Source organism: Eurosta solidaginis, chromosome 1, assembly GCF_040869045.1.
Source record: "Eurosta solidaginis isolate ZX-2024a chromosome 1, ASM4086904v1, whole genome shotgun sequence".
In the NCBI taxonomy this organism is placed as follows: domain Eukaryota; kingdom Metazoa; phylum Arthropoda; class Insecta; order Diptera; family Tephritidae; genus Eurosta; species Eurosta solidaginis.
Genome location: NC_090319.1, coordinates 176983982 through 177011661, shown reverse-complemented (window position 1 = coordinate 177011661; position 27680 = coordinate 176983982). Strand labels below are relative to the sequence as shown.

The 27680-nt window shown below is 37.3% G+C and overlaps 1 protein-coding gene across 1 annotated transcript in view; it reads left to right on the top strand.

Moving 5' to 3' along the window:
- Window positions 1-27680, top strand: part of lobo (lost boys) — a 1557146-nt gene that overhangs the window by 1265961 nt on the left and 263505 nt on the right. The window contains exon 6 of the mRNA XM_067763814.1: window positions 6028-6249. Coding sequence (XP_067619915.1) covers window positions 6028-6249 — 222 coding nt within the window. The remainder of the gene's footprint in view (window positions 1-6027; window positions 6250-27680) is intronic.

Below are 27680 nucleotides of genomic sequence, written 5' to 3'. Positions count from 1 at the left end.
TGTATTTTTAATGCTTTAATAACTACGCGTCCTCAGATACCCCAATTCAAAACTTTTGTATAATTTTCTGTAGGATCAATATAGGTGCACTATATTTTCATACTAAATTCGTTCAAAAAAATTTATCATCTCAGCAACCCATATCTGATATTCCGCTCCTTCTTTTGTTTTCCTACGTCGCCTTCCACGACAGCAACCCCGGTAATTTTGACACTTCAGTGTCAAACGCATGTTCCACACAGGTTCCATTGGGTTCCACGCTAGTTTGACACTCACCGAAGTGTCAAACTGCAGTGTGTTAGAAAGAGAAAGGAATTGTTTCCTTCTCATACATATCATACTTGTAAACCTGTACTATTTATTTGAGGATTTTCTTGAGGCCTTGCACTACAGCTGCAATTTTGGCCATGCGTCTTGCAGCTCATACCAATATGGCCGTATGGGCTGCGCTCAAGCTTCCCTAGGCCCAGCCTCGTTGCAATTGTTAACGCTACACTGTTTGTAACGTAAAACTGTTAGTTTTCATAACATAAAAGCTGAAATTTTTGCCGGCAAACAAAAATTCTAATTTTTTTTTCAAGATTTTGTGTTCGAATTTTATTATAAAATTGCTTCAATGTTCTTTCAAGTTTAGAAGGATTAAGAGTGTCTGTCTGGACAAAGCCTATATTGAAAGTGTCCGGCAATGAGGCTAGTGGCTTCTCAAATCTTTACGAAGACAATATATGAAAATCAGCCTTTATAAAATGGCGAAAGTGAGGTCTAATTTTTAGCACATTTTTTGCTAAAGGACGAAGGTCTGGCTGTCACGGGATCGTTATAGCAGTGCTTTGCTCCATCCAAGTGTGCGACCACTCACAAATTGTCATCAATATCCTCTAACGGGAGTTCTAGGAAACTTGCAGTTTCAACAGGGGTGGACCAGAGTGAGAGGAGTGTTAGAGGCGTTGGTTCAACATTGCAATTAAAGAGAGAGTTGGTGCGATGTGGGTACATATTGCAAGCAGGACATACATTATGTATGTCGGGGTTAATTCTGCATAGGTAAGAGGCTAATCTGCTACAGTATCCATATCGAAGTTGAGCTAGAGTGACGCCCGTCTCACTAGGGAGTGTACTTTCCTCTTCTGCGATTACAAGTTATTTATTTTTCAGAACTGGGTTCGCCGAAAAATTCCTGGCATAGAGGTCCGACACCTTTCTGTGGAAATCACTGATGACCTGTTTGTGTTTTTTCTTCAGACAGCTGTGTTCTTAGGTGCCGTATTTCCTCATAATGCTTGTTGAGCCCCTGGGGGGGGTCCTCTTCAATAAAATGTCTGTTGGGATGCCCAGGTTTCTGGGTATTCAAGAGAAACTGTTTGTTCAGTATTTCATTTCTTTTCCTAATGGGGAGTACTCTCACTTAACTGTGTATGTGGTGTTCGAAGGACATAAGAAGACAGGTTATGAGGGTTTGACAGGCCTATAGTTTTTTACAATGAGTATCCATTATACTTGCTGACCATATCGGGACGTGTGGCATGCAAGCGGCCGGCCAATTGCTTTGTAAGTGGTAATGGGCGTTTCTTTATCTTTAATCCAAATGCTGCCGGCAAGAGGACTTTGTGACGGCTCTGGATTTTAGGTGTTCGCCAAAATGCAGATCCTAATCGAACCTCACACCCTGGGTGTGAGCAAGTCGGTAGCGTAATACCGTCGACGTTGATGTCCAATATGATCGACATTTGCCGTGTCCATGTTGTAAATAAGGTCGCCGATGATTTGGTCGGTGACAATGTCAGGTTTTGCGAGGCGAAAAAACTGGAGAGATCAGGAGATAGTTGTTTATCTTATTACCTAGCTCATCGATGGGTGGCCAGGGACCTGTAGCCATTATCGTGCAGTCAACGGCGTAGGATAGAATGGTAACTCCTTCTGTTTTGGGGGCGAAGGGAGCTTCAATATGTAGAAGTTAAACAGACGCGAGGATGGTATACCCTGTGGTACCCCTTGTTTAATTCTTCTGAGGTTAGATGTTGCTTTCCTGAATTGCACCGATGCTTGCCGACCAGACAGATAATTTTCGATACACCTTTGAGGCTCGAAATAATTCACTAAGTTGTTCGAAAATCAACAGAAAAAAGTAGCACGGAGGTATAGTTATTATAGTTATTAAAAAATCCGCAATAAAATTAATTTTCCTATTACTCAGAATTAGTTTTTGAAATAAAACTAATAAAATAAGGATCGTGAAGAAAGATAGTGAGAAAACTATAATATGACTCGTTTTAATAGGATTTTTTTTTTTTTAATTTTTTGTTGTTATATCGGCCTACTGATATGTAAGATTGTGGGTTCGAATCGAGCTCAAGGCCTAACAATAATTATTTTATCATTATTATGTTATGATACATTTTTTCTTAATTTAAAAAAAAAAAATAAAAATTTTTAGTAGGCCGATATAAAAACGAAAAATTGTTAATACATCCCAGAACACGGGGAAAAAGTGTCAATAAATATGACATTATGGCATCATTTCCATGAAACAAGTCCAATTTTCACATCGATTCTGCAACAGATGTCGCAGCGCTGTGTAAATCAATTGGCACAAAACAGGATGGAAGTAGAAATAATGAAGGCGAACAAAAAACCGCTGTGATAGCTGAATGGTTATTAGCAGTCGCGCCTGAACGTTGCCGATGAAGGAATTTAGCAGTTCCCGAAATGGATCTATACAACGAGCTTTGGCAGTTGCCTAAATTTTTTCTTTCTTCTATTCTAATTTAAAATTTTTTCAATTAAGAAAACATATATCATAACAAAAATAAAAAAAATTTATTGTTAGGCCTTGAGCTCGATTCAAACCAGTGAAAGTGTATGGGATTTCGGGGCTACCTATAGCACTTTCATGACGAATCATGCCTCTTTTTCAAAAAAATCCACACAAAAAATAAAATCCAGATATTTGTTTTATAAGTCCGAAAATAAAATATAAATCCGGACTTTTATTGTTTAAGAACAGAATAAAAGTACGGGCCAACAACTGAGATACGTTTCATCCAAATGAAACGAATTTTTTACCAATCCATTCTCCTAAATATCTGGATTTGAAACCCGTAGGGACACTTTAAAATTTTTCTACTAACACTAGAAACTTGTTATTGAAAAACCATAACCAACAGTTGTTGTTGTTGTTGTTGTAGCGATAAAGAAACTCCCCTTAAGTTTCGGGGAGTGTCATTGATGTTGATGGTCCTTTACCGGATATATATCCGGTAACAAGCACCATTAAGGTACAAGCCCGACAATCTCGGGAACGATTTGATATGAACACGTTGAACCTTCTAGGCCATACCACCAATAATTTTTTCTGAAGGACTTTTATTACGAAAGGATTAACATTTTGGGTCCCGGGCTATAATTTTTATAGGTATCGCTTATATTTTTTTTTTATTAATGTAAAATTTGACGAAATATGCATCCACATTGAACGAAGCTCTAAATATGATCTTTATCGGCTATCTATGGAAAATTTCAATCTTTTTTTTACGAAATGTTAATACTCTTCAATTTGACTAAAAAATGATAAAAAACGACAATACGAAGTGAATGAAGCAAAAGCGACCTAGAAGCAAGTGAATATTTTGACAGCAAAAATGACTGTTCGTGACACTTTGCGTAGCTATATAATACGAGAAAAGGTAAGACAATCACCTGCAGTCACCGATAGTCACTGAGAGTCAGTGAAGTCAATGAATGCTCTTATATGATACGAAATTGGTTTCACTTGGTTGAAAATGACTCCTCGCGTCGCGTTGTGTTATACCAAAGATTATCCATAATAAAGATGTTGCAGGGACGAAAAATCGTGTGGAGCAAGCTTCACAAAACTTCTAGTAGGTCACATTCACCACTTGCCACAGCAGAATTTGTTAACTATCACTGTCTGTATTTGTTATTTAATAATTATTTATACACTTTTTATTCAGGTAATGTGTTCAGAATTTTAACTTTTACTCTCTAAACCTCCAATCAGTGTATTTCTGTGCTTAAATTATGTTGAAAATTGTGTTAAAGTTTTTGGTGTGGTGAAAGTGACCTAATAGAATTTTGTTACGCTCCGCTGCTTTCCACCGAAGTTTGCGCCTGCAACATCTTTATTTTCGATAATCTTTGGTTATACTAAGCCGTATATGTCCATGTATATGTGTTATAATAACGCCGTATATGTCCATGATATGTGTGTTTTGACAATTTATGTATGTGTATGTGTTAGTGCTAGTGTGTGATGTGTTAAGTGGGTGGCAGGGTTGTATCAGCCAGTGCGCCGGTGTTGTAGGTGGTCACGCTCGTTTAGCCACTATATGTTCCACATTCTATTAGAAGAATTATATTCGACGAAATTCACCCTCTTTCACATCCAATAAATAAATAAATAGAGACACACCTCTATCATTCGTACCTCCTTCTGTTGTTGCAGCGATAAAAACACTTCTCGAAGGTTTTGGGGAGTGTTAACAACGTGGATGGTCCCTTTGCCGGATATAAATGCGGTTTTAACTGGTAACAAGCACCACAAGCAAAAGCTTCTAGCGTGTGGGGTTTGTTTTCCATGGGACTTCTTTTCCCGGGTGGCATATAAATTTTTCCTGTACCCCAGGACATTTTGTCAAGTTGCGTGTAAAATATATCCTCGGTCTGCTTGTTTATTTGGAAGATGTAGTGGTAACCCTCCTCCGTAGGCTGAGATAAAGTAAGTGCCTTACAATCCTTAGTCGGTATATTCCGGTTCTGACTCTGCAAAAGTCGCAGCGTATCCTCCGACTTTGTTACATATGGTATCCATACTTTAGCTTTTGGTACCACGGGGATCTGCGCTTTATCGAACCCTTCAAACCGCGAGTGCGTGCCTTGACTTTGGATCCTCCAGCTACCGCAAGCTTGCGATGTTGTTGCACGCTTCCATGTTCACACCTTTCCAAAACAAAGTAAAAATGGTGTATGCCATTTTAAAGAATGAGGTCCGGGGAAAATATTACATAAAATCATTCTCAGATCGACAAGGAAAATGGCGTCAATTCATTATTTCACTATTGTATTTTAAGTAACTTTGTGTTATTTCATATAACCTGTTTCTCCCTGAATGCATAGGGTTTTCAAAATTTTCAAATGCACTGTTGCAGTTCTAAGAGTCACCAGATGCGACTGACATTTTGCACAGTATATTTTTCGACCAAAATGCTCTACCTATACAGCTTAACATGCACACAGTAATTTTGCTTTATAAAAGGTTCGTAATTATTGATGCCTGGTGCGCATATATTATTTGATCGTTTAAAACTATTCATCGATTTTCTTGTTCCTTTTGTGATGAAACAGAGCTGGAGTATTTTTAAATAGGGAAACTAACTTGATTTTCGATACATTCTGATTTTACATAATAATTTGAAAGTGACATCTACGGAACCAAAAAAACAATTGAATTTAAAGAATATATGACAGTTTTTTTCTTTTTTTAATACGTTCTAAAGCTCTAGGGGGATATTGGGCCTCATGTGTAAAAAAAAAGAGCGCTTGCTCAGAATCGAGTTGGGTAAAACCTGGGCCCGTATCGTGTTATACGATCACGTATCTAAATTCATTTTCGCTCAAACGATAGTTATGGATCTTCCAAAACAGTGGTACAAATGATAATAAGTTATGGATCTAATGCGTACTGGCAGCCACCATTTCACATATGTATTTGCCTAATCCGGTTAGCCATTTCAGAGCTATTGCGATTTAAAAAATTTATTTCGATCATGGATGGTATAACACGATACGGACCTTAGATGTTTTGCAAAAACAAACCACTCGCCTTTTACTTGAAAATCGAGTCTGAGCTGTTGTTAGTTTTTACGCATGTTACTGTTGTGATGGTAAGTAATAAACAGATTTACCACAATTTTTTTTCTTCATGCCTTCAGGGATAATACGATACAAAATTCAGGAATAGTTGTTGTTATAATATTTTTTTTTACCTAAATGAAAAAATTTTAATTTTAGGCAAACGTTTCCGACCCTGATCCAACGCCTTTGGAATTATATAAGCTTTTATTAGAGGAATTCAGGCACGAAGAAAAAGTCAAGAGGCAATTTGAAAAGCTGGTGGAGGAAATCAATGGAATATTTGATCTACGTGGAAAAGAAACAAGTTTTCCAGTTTTGAAATTTAGCATTTTTGATCCTTTGCGCAATGGATCTGCTAGATCCATACGTATTCAGCAAGTAAGTAATCAAGTATATTTTCTAAGTAAATTTAAGGATTAATTGAGACTTGTAATAATAAAAAAAAAATGTAAGTTAAACGGTTTTATTGAAAACAATACTTACATTAGTACCTAGTACCTAGGACTTACCTAATCATTTTCTAGCTTTTAGTATTATAATTACTTAATGTAAGTATTGTTTTCAATAAAACCGTTTAACTAACATTTTTTTTTTTTATTATTTTAGTTTCAAATTCTTAGTTTTTATTTAATTGCCTATTATTTCTCATTCTATTTACATAGTTTATTTAGTGACTCATTATTACAAGGACTCTTTCCTGACAATTTGTTGCAATCTAAGTCCTCAATACATAATCCTTCCAAAGAATTTCCTCGACTCGGCGCACCGTATGCTTGTCCCTCCTCGAACTTCAAAGTATTTTTATGTCACTTCTACCGGACTGTATGTAATATTTGTTCCAAATATGAGCAAAATCGGAGCACAAATAGGATTATTTTTAATATCTCGATCCTTGCCGCACTTAGCGGGATTTTTTTTTTATAAAGCGATTTCTGTATGTAATATGTTGTGTTCCAAATATGAGCCGAATCGGACCACAAATATGATTTTTTTTATATCTCGATCCTTGCGCCACCTGGCGGCGTTTTTTGTACTATGTCGCTTTTTATTCTTGTATGTATTATGTGTTCGAGATATGAGTCAAATCGGGACCATAAATACGATTTTTGTGAATATCTCGACCCTTGCGCCATCTAGGGGCGATTTTTTATAGGTCGCTTTACCAATGAAAAAAATCGCCGCTAGGTGACGCAAGGATCGAGATATTCACAAAAATCGTATTTGTGGTCCGATTTGACTCATATTTCGAACACATAGGTTAGGTTAGGTTGAACTGGCCGGTCCTGTAGCACTCCTAATAGCAGGAGTCTTCGCCTGGCAAGTGCAGTGTCCTGCAAAGATACCCGTCATGAGTCTACAGTCCTCTCTTTTTAATGTTAGAAGCAACTTTGTTAGTCTAAGGTTGTAAGACCTACACATAATCTTCGCCTTTCCCGCTTGGTCGATCATGTGCACCTCTCGCCATCGCTTAATCTCGCCCAGTCTAATTGGGACGTCTACGGAGCAAGCTTCAAAGGATGCGCCCTTTTTAGCTAGTTCGTCCACTTTTTCATTCCCATCTATTCCCATATGGCCTGGGACCCAATATAGATGTATGCTTTTCCCTGTCCCGATTCTCCCCAGAGACTGCTTACACTCTAACACGCATTTAGATGCTGTGCTATGCGAGATTATTGCCTTAATTGCTGCTTGACTATCAATATAAAAGTTAACACGGTTGCAGCTTAAGCTATTCTCTTCCAGGGTTTCTGCTGTTTTGGTTACGGCTAATATTTCCGTTTGGAACGCTACAGTAATCCGGCAGCCTGTAGGATCTGCTTATTTCCGGATTAGCACAGTATACCGCAGACCCTACTCCTTGCACTACTTTGGACCCTACTCCTTGCACTACTTTGGGCGATACAGTAGAAGATGTTTACCATGTATTTTTCGAGTGTCCTAGGTTCTAAAGCTCGAGATGCAAACTGTCCAGAATATTTGGAGAGGATTACACTCCTGAAACAATTGTTGGATGCATGCTACAAAGCAAGGTAAAATGGTCAGCGGCGTGCGATGTAATAGCGGAAATAATGAAGTGTCTACGAAGTCTTAAAAGGCTACGGCGCAGCAGCGAACATTGAACAGTCGAGTTGTGTGGGTGGATAACAAATTGCTACGGCGGAGGGGATCGAGCCGAGCACATATTGCATGCAAGGCCTCCGTACAATTAGCGGCGTGAGAATGATAAAATAAGAAAATACCGTAATATATGTAGGTAATGTAATAGCAAACCAGGCGACGGATTGGAGACAAGGCCTCTTCAACCGTTCGAATACTGCCCCAGGTGAAGAAATAAAGCACGGATTGGAGACACGGCCTCTTCAACCGTGCGACCAAAAGCAGTCAACATACACGCAACGACAAACCTACGGATTGGAGACAAGGCCTCTCCAACCGTAGAAACAACGAGTATGAGGGTAAACGTCTCACATGTAATCAGAGTTTATACTCGGATTGGAGAGAATACCTCTCCAACCGGTGGAAGTACGAGGAAAGCCCCGTTACGTATTGTGGAAAAAAAAAGAAAAACGGAAAAACCTATTGAAATAAAAAAATAAAAACTTAAAAAAAAAAAATCCTATTTATACATATATAATTTATTTACACATATATACATATATAAAAAACAAAACCCTACAATACAAGTAGTCGAACGCACAAGCATGCCACAAGCACTATATGCACAGTGTTTAAGGTAGGCTTGCAAATATTCGTAGAAGTGTTATGCGTCAAGCACATTCAGGTAGTAAGCAGGGCGTGTCAGTCCCAGCGTTAACCATACCGCGGCACTATCTAAGTACAGCAACGTGACCCCGACAGACGTAGAGCTTAGTGCTAAACCTACCTCCCGACTGAATAATTGACGGTAGTACCGGGGGGTAAATGGGTACTCAGACGGTAGGAGGTTTAGTGCGGTTAAAGTCCCACACTGACTATGAGGCTTTCGATGCTTCCTCCTCGTAAAAAAAAAAAAAAAAAACTACTTTGGAACCATCTGCATACACATCCGCCTCGTCCGCCATTTGCGTACCCTTGCGCCAACCGTCCACCTCTATTGTGACCTTAAGATTTCCCTCGAAGCGCAGATAGGGAATCGGGTAGTCTGTTCGTCTTGTGATTAATGACGCTATACTACTATGGCCATATGGTCGGTGCTCAAGCTCCCCCGAGGCACCGAGCCTGGTTGCAGTTGTTAATGCTATGTTCTTCGCTACAAGGTCTACAGGTGAAATGTGCAGAATGGCATACAGTGCAGCCGTCGGGGTTGTGCTTAGGGCTCCCGTAATGGTAAGCATCGATAGTTTTCATACCCCCTCTAATTTTTTGAGGTATGTTGTTTTTTGTGTGGCTTTCCACCAAACAAGAACTCCATAGTATAAAATAGGGCTTACAATCGCTGTAAAAACCCAATGAGAAAGAAAGGGCGATAAGCCCACACGTACACCCCAGCATTCTTTTACATGCATAGAGTGCGAGGAGGCCTTCTTGACCCTCTCCTTCACGTTGAGCTTCCATGACAGCTTACTGTACAGGATGATTCCTAGATATTTTGTGCACGATTTCTCCTCTATGGTCACCCCTCTTAACTTAAGCCCGGTCCAATTTGGGACCTCGTACCTCCTTGTAAGCAAGACCATATCCGTCTTCTCCGCATTGACTTTCAACCCGACATTAGATGCCTAGGTATGAATATCCCGAAGCGCTCGATCCATCAAAGAACTAATCGTTGGAAGGCACTTTCCACTTATGACAATTGCAACGTTATCTGCGTAAGCCGTAAGTTTTAAGGGGTACCTCATCGAATCGCCTGAGCAGTTGGTTGATGACCAGCGTACACAGCAGAGGCGATAGCACCCCTACCTGCGGTGTGCCCCTGTCCACTGATTTCGTTGCCTCGTACAATCCCCATTGTGATGTAATCTTCCTGCAATTTAACATGCAACCGATCCATCTGATTAAGGCGGGATGTACTTTAATGTAACTAAGACCATACATAATCGCGCATATAGAAACATTATTTAAAGCCCCAGTAATGCCCCAGAAGACTCCTAGAGCATACTCCTTATATTCCATGGATTTCTCTATGCTTATTACCACCCTATGCAATGCGGTGTCTACCGACTTGCCTTTGGTGTACGCATGCTGTGTTGGCAGGTTTTCATCCACTTTGGACTTTATGTACACATCTATCAGCCTCTCAAAGGTTTTGAGCAGAAATGATGTTAAGCTAATGGGTATATAGTCCTTGGAATACACGTGATCGATCTTCCCCGCTTTGGTAAGAAAGCTACACTAGCAGTTCTCCAAGAGTGCGGTACATGATTCAGCCTTATGCACCCATCGAATATTATTTTAAGCCATTCCACGAGCGCCATACTTGAAACTTGTAGCATGGCCGGGAATATACCGTCCGAGCCCGGCGATTTAAACTTAAAAAACTTTTTCACTGCCCATTAGATCTTGGTATCGGCCACCAAGACCGCCACTACCCGCTCCGTCATCGAAGTGTGAGTGACGTTTGCTGGCTCTTCTAAACCGTCTCCCGATGGGAAATGTGTGTCGAGGAGCACCTCAAGGGATTCCTCACTATAACGTGACCACTCCCCGTACTCTTTCTTTATTAGTCCCTGGACTATGTTTTCACTTGCTAGGACTTTTTTCAACCGTGCTGTTTCGCTGGGGCACTCTATGCCCGTACAGAAATTTTCCATGAGATTCTTTTCACCCTGAAAATTTCACGCTTTTAGAGCCTCAGTAGATCCCTGTACTCGTCCCAACATGCTTCGCCTTCCGCGGTCTTTAAGAGCTTAAGCATTTCTTTTACCTATCTTCTTAGAAGACTCAGCTCAGCTTTGTTATACGCAGTTATAAGCGTCCTTGTTAGGAATTCATTCGACTCCTCCAGCTCCTCCACATTGGCCACCTCTTTGGGTTGTCCCAGTTTTGTTTCTACCTGTTTCTGTAATTTAGTCCAGTTTGTTGACCTAGGGTTTCTAAAGGTTTCTCCCTTCTCTACCCTCTTTAGGGGGATGCTGCAGATATACGCATGGTCGGAGAACGATGGTCTATAAAGAACCATCCAATTATACCTTGATATATCACGCACGGAGCTCAATGTAATATCCAAAACATTGCTGGATGTTGGACCAATGTATGTAGGGACATTTTACCTGCTGGCTATCTGCAAATTGGTTTGCAGATGAAACAAAATAGAGAGTCGCCTCTCTCGTTCGTATCTGCTCCTCCCCACGCATTGTGGTGCACATTTGCATCCGGGCCTATGACCAACCGCCCATTGCGCCCTTCGTCCTGTGTTAGCCTCTTGCACTCCATCGGTGGAACCTCCGCAGAATGGGCCATGTAGCAGGACTCCAGGATAAATGCCTGCTTATTTTTTTGCTCAACGGCCACCACTACGAGGTCCTCAGTAGTGTAATTAGGCAGCATATATGAATGAAGCTGTTTTCTTTCCATTACTACAGCTCGCACCCGTCCTTCCGTTTGCGCGTAGTAAACGCCACACCCGCGCGCGCTAAGGCCAGAAACCTTTCTTCCCGATGAGAGCCATGGCTCCTGGATCAGCGCCACGTCAAACGAACCCTCCTCAAGGGTTAGGAGGAGTTCGCTCGACGCCACTTTACTGTGTTTGAGGTTTATCTGTAGGACTCGCAACACCATTGGGCTGTTTGTCCCCCTCCAGCACCTTCATCGTGACGTCGTCGCCCCCCCCCCCCCCCCCCCCCCCCTTGCCCTTTTGGTTTAGAGTATTCGAGGCCCCTTCAGCCTCTCGTAACTGTTGTGACGGATGTTCCTCTGTGCGAGTCACAGCACCATTTGGCGGTTGGTCCTCTTCTAACATCGTCGTGGATTAGTATGGAAATGGGGATTCTAACTCAAATGGTGAGAGGAAAAATGTGAAAAGAAAAGTATATACTCACTGACACACATATATGTGATGCTAAACAATTTCGTTGCCTACATTTAGGCGCATACGTTTTTTCGCTTTGTGTTCCGTTCTTTGTATTCTGGCTGATTTATAAGAAAAACCTTAGAGCTTTTTGCATTTAGCAGAGCTTAACCGTACAACATTGAAACATATTTACATGTATATAAGTAAATAAAACCGCATGCTGTATTTCATTTAATTAAATACGTTATCAGATATTCCGTAAGTATAAAACATAGAAACCCGATCAGGGGCAGATTGAACATTTTATTTTCCTTTTTATTAGGTTGTAAGTTTTTATGTACATACTGACCCATATAAATACATGAGAATTTCATAATTAACTAAAGGGCATCTATGATATGAACTTGTGATTTCTTTATCACAAAATTTTGAGGTTTTTGTTTTGTATTTTAATAAAACACATTGATTGCAACCATTTTGGTTCCTTAATGGCATGACAGCATATAAATTATATATATATCAACAAACCGCAAAATACATACCGACACAGTCACATCCATCCATATACATACATTCAGAAAGATAAGGACTACTTGTGTCAATGTATATAAATTGGACATCTTTTCGGTAAAAAATTAAGTAAATTGTTTAAAGCCGCTCAGGACTCATCTATATTTCACGGATAAACATTTTATAAGGATTTTCAACCGTGGTTAACCAGGATCACTTCTAATAAACAGTGATAAAGTTTCATACTTATACATCGTTACTTCTTTAACACCGTTGTAGGCATATTCCACATAAGAATCAAGCTCTTAAGGATTTAAAAGCAATTTCAAAGGAAAAAAGCTCGAAAAAGCCAATTAATCAAAAAAATAAAAATGTATCCGTGTAGTTTTTGTGAAAAGGTATATACTCGGAAGAGGAGTTTAGATAGACATATTACAATGAAACATCAAGTTATAAAAAAGCCCCATTTTTTGCGAGCAATGTAAAATTCAAGTGAAACAAAATGTATGGACAGCACACTTGAGAACAGATATGCATAAAAAGAATTGTATGTATAATGTAAATGTTAAATGTATTAACGCTATGTTTAATAATCGTATTGAGACATACGTTTTGGAAAACGATCAACCCAATGATTTAATTGTTAAAAATTTTTTTGAAAAATATTTTAACGAAGTGCAGATCAATTTTACAGAAATCTATAGAAAAGCATGAAAGCATAAATTTAACTTTGACTTATTTTGTAAATATATTCAAATAAAAGAAAATATTGAAGAATTCGTATTAATGTCACACCAAACATTAATGACTGAAGCATTTATGTAGAACAATAATTTTGGTGAAATAATTAAGGTAGAGTTTAGTAAATTGATTGAAAAAATGAAAACATTTCAAGAGCGAGATAGTGGTTGGAGTCTAAGTGAAATTATTCATCTAGAAGTAAACATAAATAAATACCAACCAATTAGAGGCTCATTATACATACCACTACCAAAAGTAATAGCAGATAAAAAAGCTTGTATTAATATTTTTAACAATGATATATATTGCTTTAATTGGGCCATAATTTCATCTCTTTACCAACCCTCAAAAAATAGAGAAAGTTGTTCTTCATTATTAATATCCAAGATTCCATTATAACTTTAACTAATGATAATTGTTGATTGAAAATTTAAGTTTCGCATTACAAATAAAAGATATTTGAAACAAACAATCCAGATATTAGTGTAAATGTGTTTGGTAAAGAAGACAGTTTGGTAGTAGGACCCTGGGAAGGACCTCTCCGAGCCGTTCGAACCTAAACGAGGTTTCAGACAGGGTGACCCCCTATCGTGCGATTTCTTTAATTTGATACTGGAGAAAATTATACTAGCTGCAGAACTTAACCGCACTGGAACAATATACTATAAAAGCGTGCAATTACTGGCATATGCTGATGACATTGATATCATCGGCCTAAACACCCGCGCTGTTAGTTCTGCTTACTCCAAGCTGGAAAAAGAAGCGGTAAAGATGGGTTTGATGGTGAATGAGGACAAAACGAAGTACCTGCTGTCATCGAGCAAAGAGTCAGCGCATATGCGCCTTGGCAACCACGCTACTGTTGGCAGCCATAATTTCGAAATAGTAAAAGACTTCGTTTATATGGGAACCAGCATCAACACTAGCAACAACATCAGCACTGAAATCCAGCGAAGATTCAATCTTGCCAATAAATGCTACTTTGGACTAGGTAGGCAATTGAAAAGTAAAGTCCTCTCTCGGCGAACGAAAATCATACTCTACAAGTCACTTATCGTACCCGTCCTGCTATATGGGGCAGAAGCATGGACCATGACAACAGCAGATGAAGCGGCTTTGGGAGTGTTCGAGAGAAAAGTTCTTCGAAAGATTTATGGACCTCTACGCGTTGGCGATGGCGAGTACCGAAGAAGATTTAATGATGAGCTGTACGAGCTATACGCAGACATCAACATAGCCTAGCGAATTAAAACGCAGCGGCTGCGCTGGCTAGGCCATGTTTTGCGAATGAAAGATGATGCTCCGGCCAAGAAAGTGTTTCTATCGGAACCCGCCTATGGAAGCAGAGGTAGAGGGCGGCCCCCACTACGTTGGAAGGACCAGGTGGAAAACGATCTAAACTCCCTTGGTGTGACCAATTGGCGCCGGTTGGCGGAGCGAAGGAGCGACTGGCGCGCCTTGTTGGACGGCCATAACCGTTTAGACGGTTAAGCGCCAATTAAGTAAGTAAGTAAGTAGGACCCTATTATTTAACAAAAGAAGAAAAATCACATCACATTAATCTTATTTCTTTATACAGTGATGATTTCAATGAAAGCCAGTATGTTTGGATAAAAAATTTAAGTAGATTAATGAGGGATCAAGTTACAAGACAAAAGAATAAATTTTATTTTTGCAATACATCTTTAATATATTTTGAGAAGGAAGAAAAATTACTAACTCATAAAAAACATTGTAGAAAAAGTGTTACACGCATGCCTACACCTGCGAAAAGAATATTAAAATTTGAAAATTTCAAAAAACAATTAGATATACCATTTACTATATATGCAGATGTCGAATGTATTCTAAAACAAATAGATATTCAAAATTCTAGTAGGACTCAATGTGTACAAGAACATATTCCTTATGTCTATTGTTATTTTATTAAGTGCTCATATAATAACCAACTGAATCGTTTTAAAATATATAGCGGTGTTGATACTCCAAAAAATTTTTTAAAAGTATTTTCGATGATGTTTTAAATATTTATCACCTATATTTGAGTAAAACAGTTAGAATGCATCCATTAACAGCCAACCAACTTAGGCGTCAAAACGAGGATATATTGCCATTTAACTGGTGAATATAGAGGTCCAGCACATAATAAATGTAATTTAGAATATCAGATATCAAATTTTATTCCAATATTTTTTTTCACAATTTATCTAAATATGATTGTCATTTATTTATTAAAGAGTTGTCATCTGTAGTGGAGGATATAAATATTATTCGCTTAAACAAAAAGTTGTATATTTCAATATCAAAGAGAATATATGTTAATAATGAAGATACCATTGAACTTAGGTTTTTAGATTCATTTCGATTCATGCCTTCTAGCTTAGACACTTTAGCTAAGAACTTAAGTAATAATGATTTAGAAATAACAAAGGCTTATTTCCCCAACGATTACCACTTTGATTTAATGAAACGCAAAGATATTTTTCCATATGACTACTTAGATTCAGAAGAACGTCTCAACGAAACACAATTACCTGATCGTTCACATTTCTTTAATAAATTATCAAATGAATCGTGTTGTATCGATGATTATCAGCATGAACAAAATGTTTGGACAACATTTAATTGTTCCAATTTATTTGATTATTTATTATTATATCTAAAAGTAGATGTGCTACTCCTCAGTGACATTTTTGAAAATTTTAGAAAATTATGCAAATGAATTTATCGACTAGACCCTTGCCAATATTATACATCTCCAGGATTATCTTGGGACGCAGTGCTCAAAATAACTAGAATATAATTAGAATTGTTTTCTGATGAAAACATGCATAATTTTATAGTGTCGGGAATTAGGGCGGGATTTTTCAATGTTGAAAACGGCGTTCAGTTGCTAACAATAAAAATTTAAGTGATTACGATGCGACTAAGTATTCAAATTAAATAGTTTATTTAGATATTAATAACTTATATGGTTATTCTATGTCACAATATCTCCCTAATAATAATTTTGAATGGATTGAAAACGTAGAGGAGTTTGACGTTATTAGCATACCAGAAGATTCTTTAGTCGGATACATACTAGAAGTAAATTTAGATTATCCCATAACCACTCACAAAATTCATAATGATTTACCCTTTTGTTTTGAAAATAAAAAAGTTGGCTCAATGAAAAAATCAAAGTTGATTGGTGATTTGAGAAACAAAATAAATTATATTATTCATTATAGAAATTTACAACAATATATTAAACATGGACTTGTATTAAAGAAAATTCATAGAATTATACAATTTAATCAATCAGATTGGTTAAAAAAATATATTGATTTAAACAATTATCATAGGGCATTAGCAGCAAATAAGTTTGAGGAAAATGTCTTTAAATTATTGAATAATGCTGTGTATGGGAAAACTATGGAAAATGTAGATAAAAGAGTAGATGTTAAATTAGTAAAAGATTGGGATAATACTAGTATTGGGGGAAGAGGTAGGAAAAAATTAGTTGCTAGGACCTTAATAGCAAAAAAATTGCAAAAAATTGCTTCAAATAAATGTTTTCATACATTTAAAAAAAGCAATATGGGCAATCCCCGATTATTAAAAATCATACAAACAGACAAAATTGGTTAATTCGTTGTAGTTCTATAAATAGAACGAAAACAGCAACAAAACCAAAGTTTCTTTGAAAACCGCCGTACCAAGCATAGCTTTAACACATAATTGCATACGAAGTATGCAATGTGTAAAAGATTAAAATATGCAAAAAGAAGGCAATTGAGAAAGACTTCACAACAGGCATGACGTAGCTGAATGCGTTTACAACCATTTCAACTATCGTAGGGGTGCGAGTTCGACTCCCACTCCCGGGAGAAAAGGCTTTGAAGAGATTTACAAGGTATAATCGAAACAGATGTCACCTTGTCCGTCCTGCTGTCACGTTGTTTAAATTTTTCCCAAATTATTAAATAAATTATAAAATTAAAAAAAAATTGCTTCAAATAAATTTTTTCATACATTTAAAAAAGCAATATGGGCAATCCCCGATTATTAAAAATCATACAAACAGACAAAATTTGTTAATTCGTTGTAGTTCTATAAATAGAACGAAAACAACAACAAAACCAAAGTTTCTTTGAAAACCGCCGTACCAAGCATAGCTTTAACACATAATTGCATACGAAGTATGCAATGTGTAAAAGATTAAAATATGCAAAAAGAAGGCAATTGGGAAAGACTTCACAACAGGCATGACGTAGCTGAATGCGTTTACAACCATTTCAACTATCGTAGGGGTGCGAGTTCGACTCCCACTCCCGGGAGAAAAGGCTTTGAAGAGATTTACAAGGTATAATCGAAACAGCTGTCGCCTTGTCCGTCCTGATGTCACGTTGTTTAAATTTTTTCCAAATTATTAAATAAATTATAAAATTAAAAAAAATTGCTTCAAATAAATGTTTTCATACATTTAAAAAAAGCAATATGGGCAATCGCCGATTATTAAAAATCATACAATCAGACAAAATTTCTTTGAAAACCGCCGTACCAAATTATTAAACCAAATTTCCATAGTCTAAGCAAATTTTCTAATAATTTAAAAGCGATTCAATTAAAACAAGTGTCAACTCTGTACAATAAACCGATACATATTGGTTTTACCGTATTAGAACTTTCTAAATTTAAAATGTATAGTTTTCATTTTGATTATATCAAAGAGAAATATAAAAATAATATTGCTTTGAATTATATTATTCATTCATATATGATATTCAAACTGATGACTTTTATAATGTATTCGCGATATTTCAAAATTTTTTGATACATCCTCATATACAAAGGAAAATATTTTTAATTTTCCTCAGTTGAATAAGAAAGTTCTAGGTATGATGAAGGATGAACGTAATGGGAAGTTAATAAAAGAGTTTATAGGTTTAAGAGCAAAATTGTATTCGTTTAAAATTGATAACGATATAAATGAACCTAAAAAAAAATTAAGGGGATAAAAAAGTGTGTAACTTCTACATTGAGTTTAAGTGATTTTAGAAAAAGTCTGTTGGAAAATAAAGTGTATAATGCATCAATGTATACATTTAGTTTTAAATTACATACGGTTTATACACAGTTTGTGGTGCAAAGTATTTTGTTACTATGATTGTTGGCAGAAGTAGATATATTCACCTTTACTCTGTCAGAAGTAAAAGCAGCGGTGGGCACCACTACATTTACACGGTTACCAAATTGAGACTGTGTTAGTATACACGAACGCGAAGCGTGCACGAAAGCAAAATCAATTATTATCCAGTTTGATTTCAATGTTTGAACTTTGAGCACGTGCCACACGCACTCTTTGGTACTCTGTTTTAAGCGCGCGCGCGACACTTCCTTACTGTACGACCATCGAAATCAAACTAAAAGAGCTGTCGTTGATTTTGACGAAGTAGAAATTGTGCTCTCTTATCGTATACATATACGGTCGCTTAGCAGGTGCTAAGCTCACGTCCACCCCGGGTAAAAGCGAGGTCTTAGATGTATTTAAAACTTACGTGAGTATGGCTGAGCGTCAAACGGGGCGAAAATTAAAATCATTAAGAAGCGATAATGGGGCGGAATATGTGAATATTGAATTTGACAAATTTCTTAAAAGTAATGGCATCAAAAGGCAATTGACGGTCCCCTACACTCCGCAACAAAACGGCGTTGCGGGGCGGTTTAACCGAACTTTGGTAGAAATGGCTAGAAAAATGTTGGTAAGTGCAGTTATGGATGAAATTTTTTGGGCAGAAGCCATTGCATGTGCAGCTTACTTAAGAAACCGATCACCTACAAAAGCATTGTTGAATACAACGCCATACGAAGTTTGAATGGGCAAGAAACCCGACGTTAGTTGGTTGAGAATTTTTGTTCTACTGCCATAGCTCTCAACAAAACTCAAACCAAGAAATTCCGTAGCAAGGGGAAAGGGTATACAATGGTGGGATACTCGGAAAACGCAAAATCATATCGTCTTAATGACAAGATCAAACGCAATGTAATATTGAGCCGAGACGTATATTTCATTGAAAATACAGAGCAAAAAGAAGTTATTAACGTAGAAGAAGAGATTTTGAGTAACAGCGCTGATGAGGTAATGAACCTTGTCCCAGTAGATTTAAACAAAGCTGAAAGTATAAAAACGGTCAGCAGTGATACAGAAACAAAAGAGGTAGACTTCGATACATTTGAGTCACCAATGAATAAGTTTCCGAGGGAAGAAGAGGACTCTGACAGCGGTCGACAGCGGTATATCTTGAGAGAAGGTATAAAGAGTAGGCTGAGGAAGCAGAATCATATAGTGAGCTTATTACGAAAATCAGATGTTAATATACCAATGGCAGTATGTGAGGTAGTGTCAAGCAACGAGGCGGGTGAATTGAAAACGGCGATGCAAGAGGAGTACGAGGCGCTCGTACGAAATAATGCGTGGGAGGTGGTTGATCTTCCACATGAGCTGAGAGTAATCGGATGCAATTGGGTATTTTCGTTAAAGAAGAACCAATGTGGTGAAATTGAACGTTTCAAAGCCCGGTTGGTTGTCAAGGAATGTAGCCAAAAGTTTGGTGTGAACTACACAGAAACGTACTCACCAGTCGTACTTTACGTACTATAAGGATGGTATTGGCGATAGCAGCGGAATATCAACTTCACCTTCACCAAATAGATGTGTCGACAGCGTACCTCAAAGGAAACTTGCATTAAAACGTAGAAATGACCCAACCGGTGGCATTTAACGATGAGAGAGGAAGAGTACTTAAACTGAAAAAATCTATTTATGGCATCAAACAATCAGGGCGTATCTGGAATGAGAAATTGGTCTCAGTTCTAAAAAATATGGGTTACAAAGCATGCTTATACAACAAGGCATCCAAATTTAGTACAAATATTATCGCAGTTTACGTCGACGTTTTGCTGATAGCTTGTTCGAACCTTTTTGAGTTAATAGAAACTATAGAAACTATTGTAAATGTTTTTCAGATAATCGATAAAGGTCCAGTGCATCATTTTTTGGGACTTGAAATCGAGCGGGAAAACGAAATTGGTACGATATATTTGGGGCAGAAGCAGCATATAAACAACATTTTGAAGGAGTTTGGTATTAGTGAATGCCGGCCGGTTGCTGCACCATTAGAGGTCAATTACCAAGTAAACTGCAGCAGTGATACGTGTGAAGGCGTTAACACTACAGAGTAACAGTCTGTCATCGGTTCCTTAATGTACATAGCAATTTCGTCAGGACCAGATATTCTTCACTATGTTTGCAAGTTGTCACAGAGAAATGCAAATCCTCATAAAGAACACATGACAGCGGCTAAACACATACTACGTTACCTATATGCGACGTCCAATGTTAAGCTGAAATACGTGAAAACTAGTAAACCAATCAAAGGTTATGTGGACGCAGATTAGGCTGGAGACCCCTCGGACAGAAAATCGTTTACGGGCTACGTTTTATTTTTAGCCGGTGCAGCGTTTTCGTGGGAATGCAAAAAGCAAACATCTGTCGCACTAAGCAGCACAGAGGCCGAGTACATGGCCCTTTGAGCAGCGGCAAAATAAGCTATATATTTACGAAAACTTTTTAATGAAACATGGTTATATTTAAAACTTGATACTATTGATATTTATGGAGATAATCTAAGCGCAATGAATCTGGTTAAAAATCCTATTTACCAAAATAGAAGCAAACATAAAGATGTTAGATACCATCATATAAGAGAATGTTATGAGAATAAACTAATTGAATTGAAATACTGTTCCACTAAAGATATGGTAGCGGATGTATTTACCAAAAACCTTTGTATAGTAAATCATAAAAAGTGTACAAAATTACTTGGACTTGAAATGAAATAACTTAATGAATTTATAAATTATATACATATATTAGTGAAGAGGAGTATTGTAAAAACATTAATATAAGTACGCTGAAAAGCACCTCTGTTTCTTTTCTATAGTGAATTATCTCAAACCTTTTCTACTGTATATCTAACATTTATTTATTCATAATTACTGGTAAATTTTCGCTCAAGCGGACAAGTTGGTCTTACTTACTGTTTCGTAAAATATTCCAATAGCTCTAAGCAATATGGATGATAAGCGAATTGTACGAGAAAATCATATTGATACTTATGCTTATGGTCATTTCAAAACCTGATAGTAGTACTTGACTGTAATACACTTAAGAAAAAAAAAATAATAATAAACAATTTATATTTTATATAATTTATTTTTATTAAATAAAAATTTTAAACATAATTGACCACAAATTTCTGCGTTGTATTTTTCTTTCTGCCCATAATTGTAATGTATTGGTGGCTCCAGATAATTAATCAGTGCAACCGGTGGATGTATATTTCCAAAACTGCATACTCCTTATGCCTATTGTTATTTTATTAAGTGCTCATATAATAACCAACTGAATCGTTATAAAATATATAGTGGTGTTGATGCTCCAGAACATTTTTGTAAAAGTATTTTCGATGATGTTTTAGATATTTATCACCTATATTTGAATAAAACAGTTAGAATGCATCCATTAACTGCCAGCCAACTTAGGCGTCAAAACGAGGATATATTTTGCCATATTTAGGGAATGGAACTTTTATTAAATAATAGGGTAGCAGACCATTGCCATTTAACTGGTGAATATAGAGGTCCAGCACATAATAAATGTAATTTAGAATATCAGATATCAAATTTTATTCCAATATTTTTTTCATAATTTATCTAAATATGATTGTCATTTATTTATTAAAGAGTTGTCATCTGTAGTGGAGGATATAAATATTAAACCAAAAGTTGTAAATTTCAATATCAAAGAGAATATATGTTAATAATGAAGATACCATTGAACTTAGGTTTTTAGATTCATTTCGATTCATGCCTTCTAGCTTAGACCCTTTAGCTAAGAACTTAAGCAATAATGATTTAGAAATAACAAAGGCTTATTTCCCCAACGATCGTCACTTTGATTTAATGAAACGCAACGGTATTTTTCCATATGCCTACTTATATTCAGAAGAACGTCTCAACGAAACACAATTACCTGATCGTTCACATTTCTTTAATAAATTATCAAATGAATCGTGTAGTATCGATGATTATCAGCATGCACAAAATGTTTGGACAACATTTAATTGTTCCAATTTATTTGATTATTTATTATTATATCTAAAAGTAGATGTGCTACTCCTCAGTGACATTTTTGAAAATTTTAGAAAATTATGTAAAGGAATTTATCGACTAGACCCTTGTCAATATTATACATCTCCAGGATTATCTTGGAACGCAGTGCCCAAAATAACTAGAATAGAATTAGAATTGTTTTCTGATGAAAACATGCATAATTTTATAGTGTCGGGAATTAGGGGCGGGATTGTTCAATGTTGCAAACGGCGTTCAGTTGCTAACAATAAATATTTAAGTGATTACGATGCGACTAAATCTTCAAATTATATAATTTATTTAGATGTTAATAACTTATATGGTTATGCTATGTCACAATATCTCCCTCATATTAATTTTGAATGGATTGAAAACGTAGAGGAGTTTGACGGTATTAGCATACCAGAAGATTCTTTAGTCGGATACATACTAGAAGTAAGTTGGATTATCCCATAACCACTCACAAAATTCATAATGATTTACCATTTTGTTTTGAAAATAAAAAAGTTGGCTCAATGAAAAAATCAAAGTTGATTGGTGATTTGAGAAACAAAATAAATTATATTATTTATTATAGAAATTTACAACAATGTATTAAGCATGGAATTGTATTAAAGAAAATTCATAGAATTCTACAATTTAATCAATCAGATTGGTTAAAAAAATATATTGATTTAAATAATTATCATAGAACTTTAGCAGAAAATAAGTTTGAGGAAAATTTCTTTAAATTATTGCATAATGCTTTGTATGGGAATACTATGGAAAATGTAGATAAAAGAGTAGCTGTTAAATTAGTACAAGATTGGGAAAATACTAGTATTGGGGGAAGAGGTAGGAAAAAATTAGTTGCTAGGGCCTTAATAGCAAACCCAAATTTTCAAAGTCTAAGCAAATTTTCTAATAATTTAAAAGCGATTCAACTAAAACAAGTGTCAACTCTGTACAATAAACCGATACATATTGGTTTTACCGTATTAGAACTTTCTAAATTTAAAATGTATAGTTTTCATTTTGATTATGTCAAAGAGAAATATAAAAATAATATTGCTTTGAATTATATGGATACTGATTCATTCATATATGATATTCAAACTGATGACTTTTATAATGATATTCGTGATAATATTTCAAAATTTTTCGATACATCCTCATATCCAGAGGAAAATATTTTTAATTCTCCTCAGTTGTATAAGAAGGTTCTAGGTATGATGAAGGATGAACGTAATGGGAAGTTAATAAAAGAGTTTATAGGTTTAAGAGCAAAAATGTATTATATAAATGGAAACGCGTGACCAGTTGCCAAACTTTAAAGTTTTGAAAATTAAACTCGTGGAAGAATTTGCTCGACGTGAGAACAACGAGCAGAACTTTGAGAATGCTCAAACTCAAGCTTTTGAAGCACGTGGCGAAGGCAAAAATACCAATAAGAAAAGTAATAGCGGTTCAAAGAGGGATATGAGAACCAATAATGTTAGGTGTCACAAATGCGGAATAAAGGGACACTACCCAGCAAAATGTAACCAGAAAAGTAAAGAAAACACTCACGCAAAGAAAAATCGCTAAAATCACACAAGAGTAAGTTCACTCGCTGTATTTATTGCAGCCAATAATGGTATCAGTGAATCTGCATGGTGTTTGGACAGTGGAGCTTCGGCTTGTATGTGTGCTCATAGAAATATGTTTTATTGCTCTGAGTCACACAGCGAAGTAATTGAGATCGCCGGCGGTAAAACATTAAAGTCGAGTGGCCGTGGAATATCGTGTTGAATATGAATGGAAACAAATTCATTTTGAAGGAAGTATTGTACGTACCCGAGCTGCAATGTAATTTCGTATCAATTGGAAAAGCTATTGTAAATGGTTGTACTGTAAATTTTCGTAAAGATTGTGTGCCCTTATTATGCACGAAGGTAAAATGTTATTCAGAGCGACTCCATTTAAGAATTCGTTTTTGAGTGAAATACCCAGCAAAACGTTATATTTCTCTAACAGTGGCAAATATGAGCTTATTAAATGGCACGCACGCTACGGACATCTAAATTTGCAAAGCTTACGAGAACTGCAAAATAAACAACTAGTACGTGGATTAAAATTTGATGCAGCACCAGAAGTAGAAAGTTGTATAAATTGTATGAAAAGCAAGTGTCATGCAAAGCCATATGAGAGTTCTCAAACAAAAAACAACAGAGTTTTATTAGTATTAGTATTAGTGCACACTGATGTGTGTGGGCTTATAAACAAATGTTCGATTGGAGGTGCAAAGTATTTTGTTACTATGATTGTTGGCACAAGTAGATATGTTCACCTTTACTCTATCAAAAGTAAAAGTAGCGGTGGGCACCACTACATTTACACGCTTGCCAAATTGAGAATGTGTTAGTATACACGAACGCGTAGCGTGCACGAAAGCAAAATCATTTATTATTAAGTTTGATTTCAATGTTTGAACTGTGAGCACGTGTCGCACGCATTCTTTGGTACTCTGTTTTAAGTGCGCGTGCGGCACTTGCTTACTGTACGACCATCGAAATCAAACTAAAGAGCAGTCGTTGAATTTGACGAAGTAACAATTGTGCTCTCGCTTATCGTATACATATACGGTCGCTTAGTAGGTGCTAAGCTCATGTCCACCCCGGGTAAAAGCGAGGTCTTAGATGTATTTTAAACTTATGTGAGTATGGCTGAGCGACAAACTGGCCGAAAATTAAAAGCATTAAGAAGCGATAATGGGGCGGAATATGTGAATATTGAATTTGACAAATTTCTTAAAAGTAATGGCATGAAAAGACAATTGACAGTCCCCTACGTTCCGCAACGCCATTTTGTTTAATCGGTTTAATCGAACTTTGGTAGAAATGGCTAGAAAAATGTTGGTAAGTGCAGGTATGGATGAAAGTTTTAGGGCAGAAGCCATTGCATGTACAGCTTACTTAAGAAACCGATCACCTACAAATGCATTGTTGAATACAACGCCATACGAAGTTTGGATGGGAAAGAAACCCGACGTTAGTTGCTTGAGAATTTTTTGTTCTACTGCGATAGCTCTCGACAAAACGCACACCAAGAAATTCCGTAGCAAGGGGAAAGCGTATACAATGGTGGGATACTCGGAAAACGCCAAAGCATATCGTCTTTATGACAAGATCAAACGCAACGTAATATTGAGCCGAGACGTATATTTTATTGTAAATATTAAGCAAAAAGGAGTTATTAACGTAGAAGAAGAGATTTTGAGTAACAGCGCTGATGAGGTAATGAACCTTGTGCCAGTAGATTTAAACAAAACTGAAAGTATAAAAACGGTCAGCAGTAATACAGAAACAAAAGAAGTGGACTCCGATACATTTGAATCACCAATGAATAAGTTTCCGAGGGAAGAAGAGGACTCTGATAATTTTGAACCAGGTCGACAGCGGTATATCTTGAGAGAAGGTATAAAGAGTAGGCTGAGGAAGCAGAATCATATAGTGAGCTTATTACGAAAATCAAATGTTAATATACCAATGGCAGTATGTGAGGCAGTGTCAAGCAACGAGGCGGGTGAATTGAAAACGGCGATGCAAGAGGAGTACGAGGCGCTCGTACGAAATAATGCGTGGGAGGTGGTTGATCTTCCGCACCTCTGTTTCTTTTCTATCGTGAATTATTTCAAACTTTTTCTACTGTATATCTAACATTTTGTATGACTAAATATTAGTGGCATATTTTCGCTCAAGCGGACAAGTTTGTCTTACTTACTGTTTCGTAAAATATTCCAATAGCTCTAAGCAATATGGATGATAAGCGAATTGTAAGAGAAAATCATATTGATATTTATGCTTATGGTCATTTCGAAACCTTATAGTAGTACTTGACTGTAATACACTTAAGAAAAAAAAAATAATAATAAACAATTTATATTTTATATAATTTATTTTTATTAAATAAAAATTTTAAACATAATTGACCCAAATTACTGCGTTGTATTTTTCTTTCTGCTCATAATTGTAATGTATTGGTGGCTTCAGATAAATAATCAGTGCAATCGGTGGCTGTAAATTTCCAAAACTGCATACTCCTTATGCCTATTGTTATTTTATTAAGTGCTCATATAGGTTAGGTTAGGTTAGGTTAGAGTGGCTGCCTCCGCTGTCCGAGCGGAGACTCACGTAGGCCGTTGTGGCCCGTTGTGCTACCACGCAGGGGGCCCCTATTTCCTATTACCCTACTTTCGAAGAAGAGGAGAGTTTAGACCCCAGTGAGGCCAAACCAGCGCGTTTGCCTAATGAAACGCAAGATATCGTTTGGGTTTATAGATTCAAGCTCCGCAAGGCACCCAAAAGAGTGTCTGTGGAGGCATTGGTACCTGGTTTTTGACAGTGCGGGACAGTGGCACAGATAGTGCTCAACACTTTCTATCTCCTCCTCGTCCCTGCAGCTGCGGCAGAAGTAATTTGTCTGCAGGCCCATATAGGCACCGTGAGTGCCCATGAGACAGTGACCTGTAAGAAGGCCCACTAGTGGGCTTATAGAGATACGGTTTAATAATATCACCGATCGCGATCTCTTTTCATCCAGCTTAGGCCAGATTTGCTTGGATATACTACATGTAGGTTCCCTCGCCCATCTGGCGTTTGCCTGATCCGTGAAAAGAGATCGCAGGTGGTATTTGCAAGTGTTTAGAGGAGGGCTGGCCCAATCAGCGGAGGTTGTTGGTTGCAAGTTGGTGCCTTCCCTAGCTAGCTCATCCGCAGCGCAGTTTCCTGAGATGTCACAGTGGCCAGGAACCCATATTATGCTTAGGTTGCAATTTTCAGCTAGTTTGTTGAGGGTTTCTCTGCACTTCAATGCCACTAGTGACGAGGTGTTACTGCATTGCAGGGATTTTATGGCAGCTTGGCTGTCAGAGAAAATTGAAATAGATTTGGTTACCTGTAGGTTAGCCAGATAGCGGGCTGCTTCCCAGATAGCTATGAGTTCAGCCTGAAAAACACTGCAGTGATCAGGTAGGCGAAAGCTCTCGCTTAGATTGAGCTTCTCCGAGAATATCCCGCTGCCGACTCTGTTGTTTAGTTTAGAGCCATCTGTAAAAACGGAGATTTCGTGTGATCCCGGCTCTACGCCGTTTGCCCACTCGTTCCTCTCTGGGATTCTTGTGGAAAATTTGTTGTCCCAGCAAGGGGGCGATGTTGTATGGTCCAATTTCAAGAAGGTTTCAGGGACTTGCTTCAGGATCCGGGTGTGACCAAACCTGCAATCCCTCCATGGTTCGATAGCGTTGAGCCTCGCCGCGTTGCAGGAGGCACAGTATCTGCCATATAGATCAGTTGGGAGAAGGAATAATATGGTTTCAAGAGCTTTGGTGGGAGTGGAGGGAAGGGCACCGCTGGTGAGCATTGCCGCCATCCTCTGCACTCTCGTTACTTTACTC